The sequence below is a fragment of the Salmo trutta genome, chromosome 35 (assembly GCF_901001165.1).
Source record: "Salmo trutta chromosome 35, fSalTru1.1, whole genome shotgun sequence".
In the NCBI taxonomy this organism is placed as follows: Eukaryota; Metazoa; Chordata; class Actinopteri; order Salmoniformes; family Salmonidae; genus Salmo; species Salmo trutta.
The window spans coordinates 3540120-3553494 of record NC_042991.1 but is presented as its reverse complement, the minus strand read 5'-3'; the positions used below and the strand labels follow the sequence as shown (position 1 = coordinate 3553494).

Genomic DNA, 13375 nt, shown 5'->3' with positions numbered 1-13375 from the left:
TTTTAGATGATAGCAGCAAGAAACCTAAGTATATATTTTAGGGAACAGTGGATAATTTAAGCAACTTGCTAACTAAAATGTGTTATTACAACAACAGTAAGTTAGACCTCTCATCATGGTTGGGTAATTATTATCCCATAATGTAGCGTTAGTTACACCCTTGGCTCAAAAATGTGAGTGGATAAAAATATTCAGAAATGAACAGAACATTCAAACTCAGCTAGGTAACATTAGCTAGTTTAGTCTTTAGCTAACGGACTACAAGGTTGCTATAATTTTGCTAGCAATTATGACCATCGCCTACTTATGTTTAGTGTAACTTAGCTAGCTAACCTTAGTAACTAACAAGCATTAGCTCACTAGCTAGCTTTTGAGTCTTGACATCGAGAGCTTACAAACACTTCATGGGGAGGGGGGGGGGGTGCGACAAGTACTCAGTGAGTAATAACATCAGGCCTTAAACAACAAATTACCTCACAGAGTAGCATTGGCACCTTAAACGTGTTGTAAAATTCGTGTTATTACTTACTCTCATCTAACAGCTGGTCCATCTCCGCCATCTTGAATTAGCCGCGCCGCTTTTTCAAAGATGTATTGTCAAGATGCATTCTGGGACAGAGGGTGTCTGTAGCGTACAACTAACTCAGCGGTCATCTTTATAATAAACCAGTACATTATTATTTTCAGGTATATAGTTTATGGAAAGGGATGGACAAATTGGGTTACAATGAAATGAATGTATTTAGCTATAGTTGTATAGATCTTTGAGAAGACTGGCAGACCTCAAACGTCCTGTCTGAAGGAAAAATAATATATACTCCAATGATCCCAGTTGTATAATTCATCCAGACAAATAAGACAAAAATACATAAATGAGAGTGCTGTTTAAATTGCCAGACCACTCAGAGAATCTCGCCTTGTTTCACAGAGTTTTCATAGGATGCCCTCAAATGACAGACATGAAGTAAGTGGGCCACGGTGGATGTTTGACATATTTGGTGTAGACATTAATGATAACCTCTGTCTGGAGAATTAAGTCATGACAAGATTGATATAACACCAACAATCACTCCAAGTAAATCAATTATTTTACAGAATGTGGTCTAAATGCTGTCAGCCCAAACCAATACCTTGTCAATATCTTCTGACCAGAATGGAAGGGTGAAGAGAAATTACTCATTTGGAAACATCTCATTATGCCTGTTGAAACAGACCATAGATGCCAAATTGTACAGTTAAGAGTAAATAACAGAGAATTGCTTTTACCTCAAATACTACCTAGGACTATGGGTACACATGTACAATTTAACAGACAAGTCTTTTTATATTGTTTTCTAATGAGAATCTCTTTCCACAGGTACCTCAATTCAGCCATTCTGAAAGGCAAACTCTGACCTCATGATCCACAGTCTTAGTAACTTAGTAAAGACTGAAACAGGTACGTACTGAGTTGCATAAAACCAAGGCCAATACATCAATCCAATTTAAAGGCATCTGCTATTGCAATAAGCCATGCATATAGTGACAAGGATTTTAAAACTACTGAATGAAAACAGAACATGGTATTATGCTGGGAAGATGGTAAAGGGGGGCAAATATGTCCTTTGTTGTGGGGTGGGGGCTGTAAGCGATGGGGTTGCTACGTGGTCAGCTGGATCTTTTTGGAGGAATGGTGGTGGGCTACCACTGCACCCTTTACCACAGGGACGTCTGGTAGTTGAACTTCATCTTCAGCAGGTACTTCAGGTTCACCTGTGCCACGTCATACATCATTTATCTGGAGGAGGGGAGGTTAAGAGAAATAGAGACTAGGGAGTACAGTATGGGGGCATGGCATAATATTAAACGCAAGTTACGTTCCTGTAGCAAAAAACTCAAATGTAAGTCTTGACAATATGACATGTAAACTCAGCAAAAAAATGAAACGTCCCTTTTTTCTGGACCCTGTATTTCAAAGATACTGCGTAAAAATCCCAATAACTTCACAGATCGTCATTGTAAAGGGTTCAAACACTGTTTCCCATGCTTGTTCAATGAACCAAACAATTAATGAACATGCAACTGTGGAACAGTTGTTAAGACACTAACAGCTTACAGACGGAAGGCAATTAAGGTCCCAGTTATGAAAACTTGGCACACTAAAGAGGCCTTTTATACTGACTCTGAAAAACACCAAAAGAAAGATGCCCAGGGTCCCTGCTTATCTGCATGAACGTGTCTTAGGCATGCTGCAAGGAGGCATGAGGCCTGCAGATGTGGCCAGGGCAATAAATTGCAATGTCCTTACTGTGAGACGCCTAAGACAGAGCTACAAGGAGATAGGACGGACAGCTGATCATCCTCACAGTGGCAGACCACGTGTAACTACACCACAGGATTGGAACATCACACCTACGGAAAAGGTACAGGATGGCAACAACTGCCCGAGTTACACCAGGAACGCACAATCCATCCATCAGTGCTCAGACTGTCCGCAATAGGCTGAGAGAGGCTGAACTGAGGGCTTGTAAGCCCTCACCAGATATCACCGGCAACAACGTCGCTTATGGGTATAAACCCACTGTCGTTGGACCAGACAGGACTGGCAAAAAGTGCTCTTCTCTGACGAGTCATGGTTGTCTCACTAGGGGTGGTGGTCGGATTCGCGTTTATCGTCGAAGGAATGAACGTTACACTGAGGCCTGTACTCTGGAGCGGGATCGATTAGGAGGTAGAGGGTCCGTCCGTCATGGTCTGGGGCGGTGTGTCACAGCATCATCCGACTGAGCTTGTTGTCATTGCAGGCAATCTCAATGCTGTGCGTTACAGGGAAGACATCCTCCTCCCTCATGTGGTACCCTTCATGCAGGCTCATCCTGACATGACCCTCCAGCATGACAATACTACCAGCCATACTGCTCATTCTGTGTGTGATTTCCTGCAAGACAGGAATGTCAGTGTTCTGCCATGGCCAGCGAAGAGCCCGGATCTCTATCCCATGGAGCATGTCTGGGACCTGTTGGATCGGAGGGTGAGGGCTAGAGCCATTCCCCCCAGAAATGTCCGGGAACTTGCAGCTGCCTTGGTGGAAGAGTGGGGTAACATCTCACAGCAAGAACTGGCAAATCTGGTGCAGTCCATGAGGAGGAGATGCACTGCAGTATTTAATGCAGCTGGTGGCCACACCAGACACTGACTGTTACTTTTGATTTTGACCCCCCTTTGTTCAGGGACACATTATTCCATTTCTGTTAGTCACATGTCTGTGGAACTTGTTCAGTTTATGTCTCAGTTGTTGAATCTTGTTATGTTCATACAAATATTTACACATGTTAAGTTTGCTGAAAATAAATGCAGTTGACAGTGAGAGGACGTTTCTTTTTTTGCTGAGTTTATGTTTCAACCTCATACATTTGTAATAACAATGTAGTAGAGCTGCAATAAGTACAGTGCACAAACTCAATTGGATGAGAATGGGCAACAGTACAAGACTGAGTCAGAAGTTAGGCCCTCAGAGGAAGCAAAGGATACTCGTTGTACAGCAGATTTGTGTCATCAATGTTGGTGTTGGTTCCTTTTCCCACAGGCACTTGCACCCCGTCTAAAGTGACAATGGCACTAGAATCTGGGGCATTTCTACCCAAACCTAACAGAGAGAGACGAAAGAAAATAATGAGTTACATGGCAAGTAAGTTACTATAATATAATTTTTGGTATAAATAGTGCATGATTGTATACTGCCTTTTCGATATTACCTCAAATCAAGCCCTACCTTTCACACTTGGTTTACCCTTGTGTAGTTTTGTGATGTGCGAGGCCTTCTTACGTTCATGCCTGTACAAAAAAAAAAATATATATATATATATAATCAATGACAATATTTGTTGACTGCAGAGAATATGGAATATTAACAGCATTCTAAGAACCTGGGCTGTCACGCACATGTTTCAGAGGGCAACCTCTCTCAGTAGAATGAGGCCAGTAGGGTTGGACTGGGAGGTGTGGCAGTAGTTGGTGAACTTGGACACCATGTCTGCAAAGTACACACCTTTTCCAAACATGTAATCCGTCTGGAAGGTGTCAAAACAACATTGTGAGCGTTTTTCAAATGTCACGATGTAGTAAATCTGAATTTGAGCTGGAGCTGTTGTCATATAATGATAAATATGGACTGCACAAAAAATAACATGCACAAGACCTTCTAATAAAAAAAAACAAAAGGAACTTCGGCTATGCATCCCATGCATTAGGTAGCACTGTAACGTGAGGTGGACACTTACCACGGGGGCCTCTGGCAGGGCGATGCGCAGACCCTGAGACAGGATACCAGCATCGTTGGTGGCACGAGAACAGTAGCTGACGATTGGGCAGATCCTTGAAAGGGCAGTACCCCTGGTACTCTCCCTCCCAAACGATTTTGAAGATCTGAGAGGGCGGAAGCGAGACACCACAGTAGACACACAGCACAGTTTAAAAAAACATCAAGGGGGGACAATGCTAAGGAATTTCTGTATGTCAAAAGCAGAACTTAATCATTGTTGAGTAAAGAAACATCATAGCTTTTTTTCTTCACACTGGAAAGTCTTACCTCCTCGACTTCCAGTGTGTAGGTGCTGTGTGTAGCAGCGCGTGTGTTCTTGACGTACTGCAGAATGATCTCTGCCTCCTTTGTGGTCTTGTCAACAACCTGCATGGTGGATGACAAATACAACACATTCATAGTTCATAACTTTTAGAGCACTGTATTCACAAAAGAGAGGAGCATTGAAAAGCCACCAGGCCCTACTGTACCTCTATCTTGGCTTTGAATTTCTCGTAGTTGATGTCCCTATTGTTATCCTCGGCCCCTCTCAACATACCGTAGGCCACCCCAATGTCCAGCAGGTTGTCCAGCATCTGGACCTTAGCTTGGACAGTAGTGGGACACAATGGGTTAAAAACATCTACCATAGCTTACTGAAGAGTTTTCAAATAAACTTGACTTATTTGGTTCAAGTACCTCAGGACATTTGACTGACAGTGTACGCTTAGAGCTTGAGTTCTGACACAAATGTATGAGTAAAGTCTCAATTCCAGTTCTCTTAGTTAGGGGTGAGAGTAAGAGGATGAGTGTGAAGGAGAGAACACAGGTAGCCTCACCTGAATGTAATCCAGGATGCTGAGCAGTGGTGGTTTCTTCATACCAAAGTTGTGAGGTATGAGGGTGTAGAGGCAGCTGGACAGGTCCAGAATGTGGGACTCTGCGGAACTCTGATACAGCCTGCTGCACCTCACTGAGGAGGGTGTAGGCACTTTGGATCTGCCTCTTACTCAGCTTCCCCAGGGGCATCTTCTGGAGGTCAATCTGACAGGAAAGACAAAAGATGAATGACTAATTCTCAATGAAGAGAAATGAGAGGGAGAAATGGGGGTAAGGAAGACAAAAATACATATTTTGTCAAATAGACACATTTATAGAAAATCTCAGTCTCCACCATGGCCTTCTTCATGCTCTCTACATCAAAGATGGTCCTGATGAGTTCCTGGACAGGCTTGGCCAGCAGACTTGGTGCCAGCACTGGCTGTCAGCCTCTTCACTGCCTTCTCATCCTGGTGGAGGAAATGACCAATGAGGATGGGCCAATCAGGGTAGTCCACAAACATTTCTCAATAAAAAGCAGTCCTGTCAAGTCAAATGCACAACATGTTTCTTAAATATGAACACAAACAATCCTTGTAGCTGATGTCATAGCTTGAGCAGTGTCTGCGAGTTCTAGCTGTACCTGTCCATAGTCGATTTCCAGAGGGTAGAATTTGTTGGGGCACTTGGTGAAGTGGGAAGAACCCCAGGTGTTGCTTGTCTTCTCTACATACATGCCAAGGAAGTTGTCTATGGTAGAGTTCTTCTCATGGAACTTATCCAGCTTATTGCCCCCGATGGTGGTGCCCATTCTGCCCCAGGAGCAGAACACCCAGTACCTACACACAGAGGAGAAAGAGAAAAGGTGAGGAAAGAGAGAAGGATGAGGTGGAACGGAAAAGGACAAAGGGAGAAAGAGGAAGATAAATACACGGAAAGTAGTGAGTGGCCAAGGGAAAGGGGGAGATGAGCCGTGAATGGGGAGGATAAAGAGAGTGATGAGAGGACGCGAGAAAGTGGCACCCGTTTCAGAACATCGTCCTCCAGCAGCTGCAGTTTGTAGTAAGAGTTGGTTCCCCTGACGATGTCCGCCAGACCCAGCATAGCGCTAAAGATCATGTCGTTTTGCTCCAGGATGTGAGCACTGTTCTCTAGACCTGAATCTGGGTCCACTACTGCCCCTCCTTTCAGTCCGTTTCATCTTCTTTCTGGCCTTGCTACCACCTGCAAAAATAGAAAAAAGTGGAATTGTCCCCAACTACTATATACTCTACCATAGCAGCCTGTAACATAACACTCTACCATAACAATCAGTTAAATTACTCATCAATGCTACATCCGATTCCTTACCTTCCTCTTCCTTCACCCTCCTAGTGCTCTTGGCAGCCATGGCTCCAGACTTAGAGGCTACTGCTGTAGCATGGGTATCTAGTTTGACCTCTGCCCTCCAGGGGTAGATGGTGTACAGGGAGACCAGCTCCTGCATGTCCTTGCCAGATGACTTGATGTCGGTGAGGAAAGTCCTCTGAGAAGACACGCACGCCAGACTCCTTCCACCTCCTCTGGGAGATCAAAGATGTCAAACTAGGAAATAAGGGCTGTCCATGAAAAAAAGTTGTCTGTCCTTCCATATATAGACACACCCTATGTGTTTTAATAAAATCAACTATATGCACTGAGCTTGTCTGATGCTTTAAGCGCACCGTTTGATTAAATAATTAAGACAAATGACTCGAGAGGGAGCCCGATGGCCAAGCTGTGTAAAAAAAAAGCAAAAAAAAAAGCAATTGCCTGTATGACTGGCGCACATTGTCCCTCTCTCCTCCCTGCTGCAGCAAAAGGGCACCACAGCAAGTGTTCAATGCGCGGTCTGTGCTGAAGCTACAACAATTTCAACCATTTCGTTTCTTACTTGTTTCTGACTGAAAAGTTCTGCTACCTCAGTTGTTTAGGAAAATCATACCCTATTCCCTCAACCCTTGCTCTCTTTACGTGAAACATGTATGCATCGCATTCATGTGACCAATAGGGCCTGAAGTCAGATCTGACTTCCCTGTTTACTCCTGAGGAAGCAGTAAAGATTTGCCCGTTTCGAGTTTATTTTTCACGTCCTGCGCATCCATTTTGCTACGGTGTTCGGAGTTTGTTATAACCAATTTATTGATGTGATTATGATAGGCAATAGTGGAGTGATTGAAACCTTGTAGAGTCCATGCCCCAACGAACTGAGGCTGTTCCGAGGCGGGGAAAAAAGGGTGGGGGTTGCAACTCATTAGAAAGTTGTTCTCAATGTTTCATACACTGTATATGGATGATTTATAAAGCCAGACACATTTAACAGTTAGGCTATTGATTATAGACCTAATTAAGTTGGGGTTTCTGCTCTCCTCGATTTTCTTAGGCAGTTAAGACAAAGGCTGCTTCCTCATCTCCTCACTCCACTGCTGCCTCAACCACATTGTTCCCAACACCAATATGCCGGTTAACTTTGCTATAATGCACATTCAATGGCGCACTAAAGATTCCACTATCCAACGCGAGAGAAAGCACATTTGTTATAAAATAATATATTTATTAGTGTTGCACAATCATGTTTTCATAATATAACCATGTACATTTTCAGTATCACGTCCTAGAGTGATGGACTGTACCATCCCTGTGGCCCCCGCAATGGATTAGTCCACTGAGAAAGGTGCGAATCAGACATGTGTCTTGTGCACCATGAAAAAAATCTATTTGCGACTACTCAACTAAAGAAATCTCAGTCGAACCAACAGCCTATCGCCAAAACAATTGACCAATTGACTAAATGGGGTCAGGGAATACAAAAAAATACAACCTATCCTTCTGACAATGTGTATGTATTTGTTACTGTAAAGGTGAGCAAAAGTTGAATCCGACAACCCCACCTGGTTGATTGGCTACTCACTCTTGGTGCTGAGGCAAAGAGCAGCTCCTCCACAGCAGCCTTCAGCTCATCCTTGTTCTGTCTCAGCTTGCCAACGGTCAGCAGCTTCATCCCTGTCAGAGGCGTGTCTACAGGGGAGGAGAGCGAAGAGGAAGGCATATAGACAGAATTGGAATGGATAGAATGGACATTACAAAACTATGAATGGGGCTGGTCATGTTATAGCATCAAACTGAGCAACAAGACTCACTGTAAACTAGAGAAGCAAAATAGAGTAAAATCAACTTTCTTTTACTCAAAATGGTATTCTCCATTTCAGCAAGATTCCTCAGAACAATAAGGAGACAACTTAGGCCATTCACCAGTTCTCCAGTTCTCTCACCCTCTGCACCCCATTCACCTACTGGTTCCTCCTCACCTGCAGAGACTCCCTCAGAGGGGGTTACTGAGAGCACTAGGATTGGGGGCGGCTGCAGAGGAGGAAGGGGGAGGGGCCACCTTGGAGAACACCCAGTCCTGTCTCGAACTTAAACTTCTTGAGGAAGGGAAGCTCATGGAACTCCTGGGGGTGGATAGATTAGAGGAGATGTTAGCGTGTGGAATTCAAATGAGCATTCAGTGAGTTATATCTGAGATCTGTGTCGTATTCATTAGGCACGACACAGAAAATAAACGGTCTGAAACAGAGAGGGACTATCTGAACTTGTCCAATTAGAAATACCAGTTTCAGTTCTGTTGCAAAAGATTGCTTCGTTTTGCCCTAATGAACACAACCCAGATGAACATCAAGCTCTATAAGCAGCTCTACAGACAGACACTGACCCTAGAGAAGGAGACATACCTTTGGGGTGACCCAGTCCTTGCAGTTGGGCAGCTGGGTCTTGAACACACAATTGGTCCAGGCAGAGATGTCCCCAGTGCAGTCTTGAACACCAGATGGCCCTTGCACTCCTTGCAGGGCTTCAGCACTCCAAAGGCCATGCAGTCTGACAGGCTGTCCACCACCTATCAATCAAACAACACTATTTGACTGGCTGTTTGACCCATCAATCAGACATGCACAAACATATTTACACAAAAAGTAAAATGAGACAAAGACACAGAAACAGACATGAAGATATAAAGAAAAAGACAGCTAATGAGAGACAGACAGACACACAATCAGCCTCCTTACATTGGACTCTCCACAGGGCACTTCCTGTTCGTTGGCTATGAACAGCTCCTTCAAGTCATTGGTGGAACAGAACTGCCACAGCTTGTCCTTGATGGCCCAGATCAGCTGGCACTGCTCCTGTACACACACAACCACTCAGATAGAGCGGTATTAAGAAAATATAATTAGCAAAACATATGGGCATATTGAGCAATTGACATTTGTATACACACATACAAAATCACAACAATGTTAATCATTTGATGAAGTAATAAAAATGTATAGGCATTTCTGCCAAAAATATATTTTTATATCTGAGTGAACCTTCATCTGCAGCTCCACTTTCTTCTTCTCCTTCTTCTTCTGCTGCTGCTTCCTCTTCTTGGATGCCCGCGCTATGTACTTTGTCAGCCTTCCTCTTTGAGGAAAAATAGGGGAGAGAAGATAGCCGTTTACATTCACTATGGCCAATTGATCCACCAAAGTAAAACATTTACAAACATAATTCTGTAATTCACCCTTCAAGAGAAAGTTTTGCTGTGAAGGAAGTTGACAGGCACTGAATTCCCCATTAACTTTGTACATGAGGCCAGTTGGGAGCAGAGCTTTATCCAAGGTAAGTCAAACATCAGGGAGATTCATTAGTGTACTGACACCTGGTGGAAAAAAAGTTTCAAATCAACTGAACTGCTAGAATATCAGGGACACTGCTCCTGACTTATGTACATTCCAGTAAAGTTAAAGTTTGTAGACAATAGACTACATCTTTAATTACATCACTAAACAAAGCCTTACCCTTCAGATTTGATGGCAGGCAGCCTCATCTTGAACTCCTTGTCTTCCACTGAGTGTGTTGAAGCCTTTGAGCTGGGCAGCGGTGTACTCTGCTTTGAAGGCCAGCTACCTGCGGCCCATGAAGCAGGCCGTATGGTACCAGCGGTCTATCAACCCAAGCTGGGGCTTCTCTGGGTCCACTGTCTTGTTAAACACACAGATCTAGTCCTGGAGCACAGAGCTGTTAGGGCTGTTATGATAGTGTATATTTGGGTTTATGTAGGATAGCTATTCATGCATTTATGGAAATTGACAATCTCTTTATTCTAAAACCTTTTTTCATATTGAACAGATGTTAAAGAATAGATGTAGGGCAACTCCATTTTGCAGCCATGTGTATATCAGATAATGAACAGATGTAAATAATGGCTTCTAAACTTTTACATTTTTTTCCCTCACACTCTTTGCACGTGCTGCGGTTGGACTTGGCATACTCCACTGCAAAGTCATTGAGTCTTCTCTCCTTTGGCCCCGCCTTTTGCGTCACCTTTTCCCGCGAGGAAGAGGGAAGCCAATGTGTTATTTGACCTTTGACTTCCAGTCAATGAGCATTCACTTTTTTAGGTGTGCCTTTTCAATTGCATCACAGGGATACACAGATGACTTCATGCTGGTGGAAAGGTTAAAGGTTAAAAGTTAAAACCTGACCTCAAGTGGTTCCCCAGTCTCGATGGCCTTCTTGACCTTCTCCTGGTCCTAACAGCGTAGGTCAGAGAACCCAGTGATGTCCGCATGAGACTGGGCGGCCGCTCGCAGGCAGAAGCAGGAGAAGTGGTGCCAGTGGGGCACCTTACTGTCAAACATGGGTGACTGGGGAAAATAAAATAAGAGGGTCAGGGTGGGTTGAGTAGAATCACACCTGAGGGAACCACCACTATACTGTACATATAGTCAAGGTTTTAGGGCAAATATGACAACAACAAAAAACTGTAGTCACCAGCAAGCACATATCAAATCAAAGTTTATTTTTCCCGTGCGCCGAATACAACAGGTGTAGACCTTACAGTGAAATGCTTACTTACAGGCCCTAACCAACAGTGTGATTTTCAAGTAAATATATATTTTTTTAATTGGTATTAGGTTAACAATAGATGAGTAAAGAAATAAAAACAGTAAAAAGAGGGAAAAATACCAGTAGCAAGCCTATATACAGTAGCGAGGCTATATACAGGCACTGGTTAGTTGGGCTGATTGAGGTAGTATGTACATGTAGGTGTGGTTAAAGTGACTATGCATATATGATAAACAGAGTAGCAGCAGTAGCATAAAAGAGGGGTTGGCGGGTGGTAGGTGACGGGACACACGCAGATAGTCCGGGTAGCCAATGTGCGGGGGCACCGGTTAGTCAGGCTAATTGAGGTAGTATGTACATGAATGTATAGTTAAAGTGACTATGCAAATAGTTTGGGTAGCCATTTGATTAGCTGTTCAGGAGTCTTATGGCTTGGGGGTAAAAACTGTTGCCATGCGGTAGTAGAGAGAACAGTCTATGACTGGGGTCTTTGACAATTTTTAGGGCCTTCCTCTGACACCGCCTGGTGTAGAGGTCCTGGATGGCAGGCAGCTTAGCCCCAGTGATGTACTGGACCGTTCGCACTACCCTCTGTAGTGCCTTGCGGTCGGAGGCTGAGCAGTTGCCGTACCAGGCAGTGATGCAACCAGTCAGGATGCTCTCAATGTTACAGCTGTAGAACCTTTTGAGGATCTGAGGCCTCGTGCCAAATCTTTTTAGTTTCCTGAGGGGCAATTGGCATTGTTGTGCCCTCTTCACGACTGTCTTGGTGTGTTTGGACCATTCTAGTTTGTTGGTGATGTGGACACCAAGGAACTTGAAGCTCTGCAACATACACTTGCAGTTTTAGCTTCTTGTTACACTTGTGAAGTGTAAACATTGGCTCATGTAAAATTCTTGGCACAATTCACACAAGTCTCAGGAATTGTATAGGTTAAGTAAAAAGTCATTATGACAAAGAATAATGTATTAGGCGACATTGTCCCTTAGCCAATTTGTAAATTAGTCAAGGTGACAATGGTTCCTGACGTCAAATTCCTTGGATGGGCCTATAGGAAAGCAAATGAACGCATCAAGATAACTTCACAATTGATGGCAATCTGAAGATATACTAATTGAGTGATTTTAGGTAAAGTAAATAACGTTAGCATATGCCTGACCGAGTCATAATAATCCAAAGGAATGTGCCGCTAGACGCCTAAAGAAATCAACGCCCTTTCACATGAATTCCTTCAGAAGCCATTTAAACGCTACTGAGGGCTTATCGACACAATAAAAACATTCTGTATTCGTAGAGGAAATCCACAACATATCAATAATGGGCTGTTTAGTGCAGAATCAACATCATATCCGTATATAAGGTTTTTATACGGTTACATTTCTGCAGTTTTCGTGGAATGAACAAGACGCTCCACGTTACCTGCACCATGATAGCCATTCGCAGCCAATCCTTAGCAATGGTTTCCTTGCACGATGCACGTCCACTTTTGGCATGTAAAGCATGTCGTCTTGAGCATTTGCCATTTCTGTATTGTTTTGATTTAGAATGAGGTTAATTGACTGTACTTCAAACTTGCCTGGCAGTACCCACAACAATCACGACGTAGTTCTTCTTCTTTGAAATAAAGTCGTTCGCAACAATTATATGTGCATTCCGCCACCTACTGTACAGGTGGATAAGGATCCAAAAAGTAGATTTTTTTTTCTCCATCTAAACAACAAATTACAAAAATTCCATGCAAACTGTCATTAACAAAATGTTAATTAATCTAAAATCAGCCAGCTGATCTGTTTTAATCAGGTCCCTACACAGGCTCAGAAGGATCCTGTGATGGCGGGACATTTCCAGGCTACAGTAGTCCTTAAAGGTCTACCATTAAGTCTTGGAGGCCCAAAAATGTCTCAGCTGCAGATATGATGTCCAGCTTCTTGGACACTTGTGCAGTACAATTCATAACTGTGGCTATAAATGCTACAAAATCCACCTTTTTCACAATAAGTGTATCCAGATAATTTGATTGAAGTATAACATTTGCAACTGGTTGTGGTGCATCCACCACCATATCTTCTTCAGAACTGTGGCTTCTTGCCCAATCAATGCTCTTCATCACCTCCACAAAGGAGATCTGTTGTATAGCCCTGATCCTTGACATCTCAACCTCTTTCACCCTAACAGGGCACTCAGGGAATTCAGAAACATGATCCCCACCATAGTTGCAACATTTATCTTCAATCAATCGATCAATCAATCAATTAATCAATCAATCAATCAATTAATCCAATTTATTTATAAAGCCCTTCTTACATCAGCTGATGTCACAAAGTGCTGTACAGAAACCCAGCCTAAAACCCCAAACAGCAAGCAATGCA

General features: G+C 43.3%; 1 protein-coding gene and 1 pseudogene across 3 annotated transcripts in view; both read right to left on the bottom strand.

Annotated features, from left to right (window-relative positions):
* The window catches only part of LOC115174458 (protein lin-9 homolog), a 45695-nt gene extending 45110 nt beyond the window's left edge, over positions 1–585 (bottom strand). The window contains exon 1 of one of the 3 annotated variants that reach the window (XM_029732996.1): positions 530–585. In XM_029732996.1, coding sequence (XP_029588856.1) covers positions 530–560 — 31 coding nt within the window. In that variant the 5' untranslated portion in view covers positions 561–585. The remainder of the gene's footprint in view (positions 1–529) is intronic. The other 2 variants (XM_029732995.1, XM_029732997.1) reach the window with 2 other exon arrangements.
* Positions 586–677: 92 nt separating this feature from the next.
* Positions 678–12627, bottom strand: LOC115174459 (poly [ADP-ribose] polymerase 1-like; annotated as a pseudogene).
* Between the last annotated feature and the right edge of the window lie 748 nt (positions 12628–13375).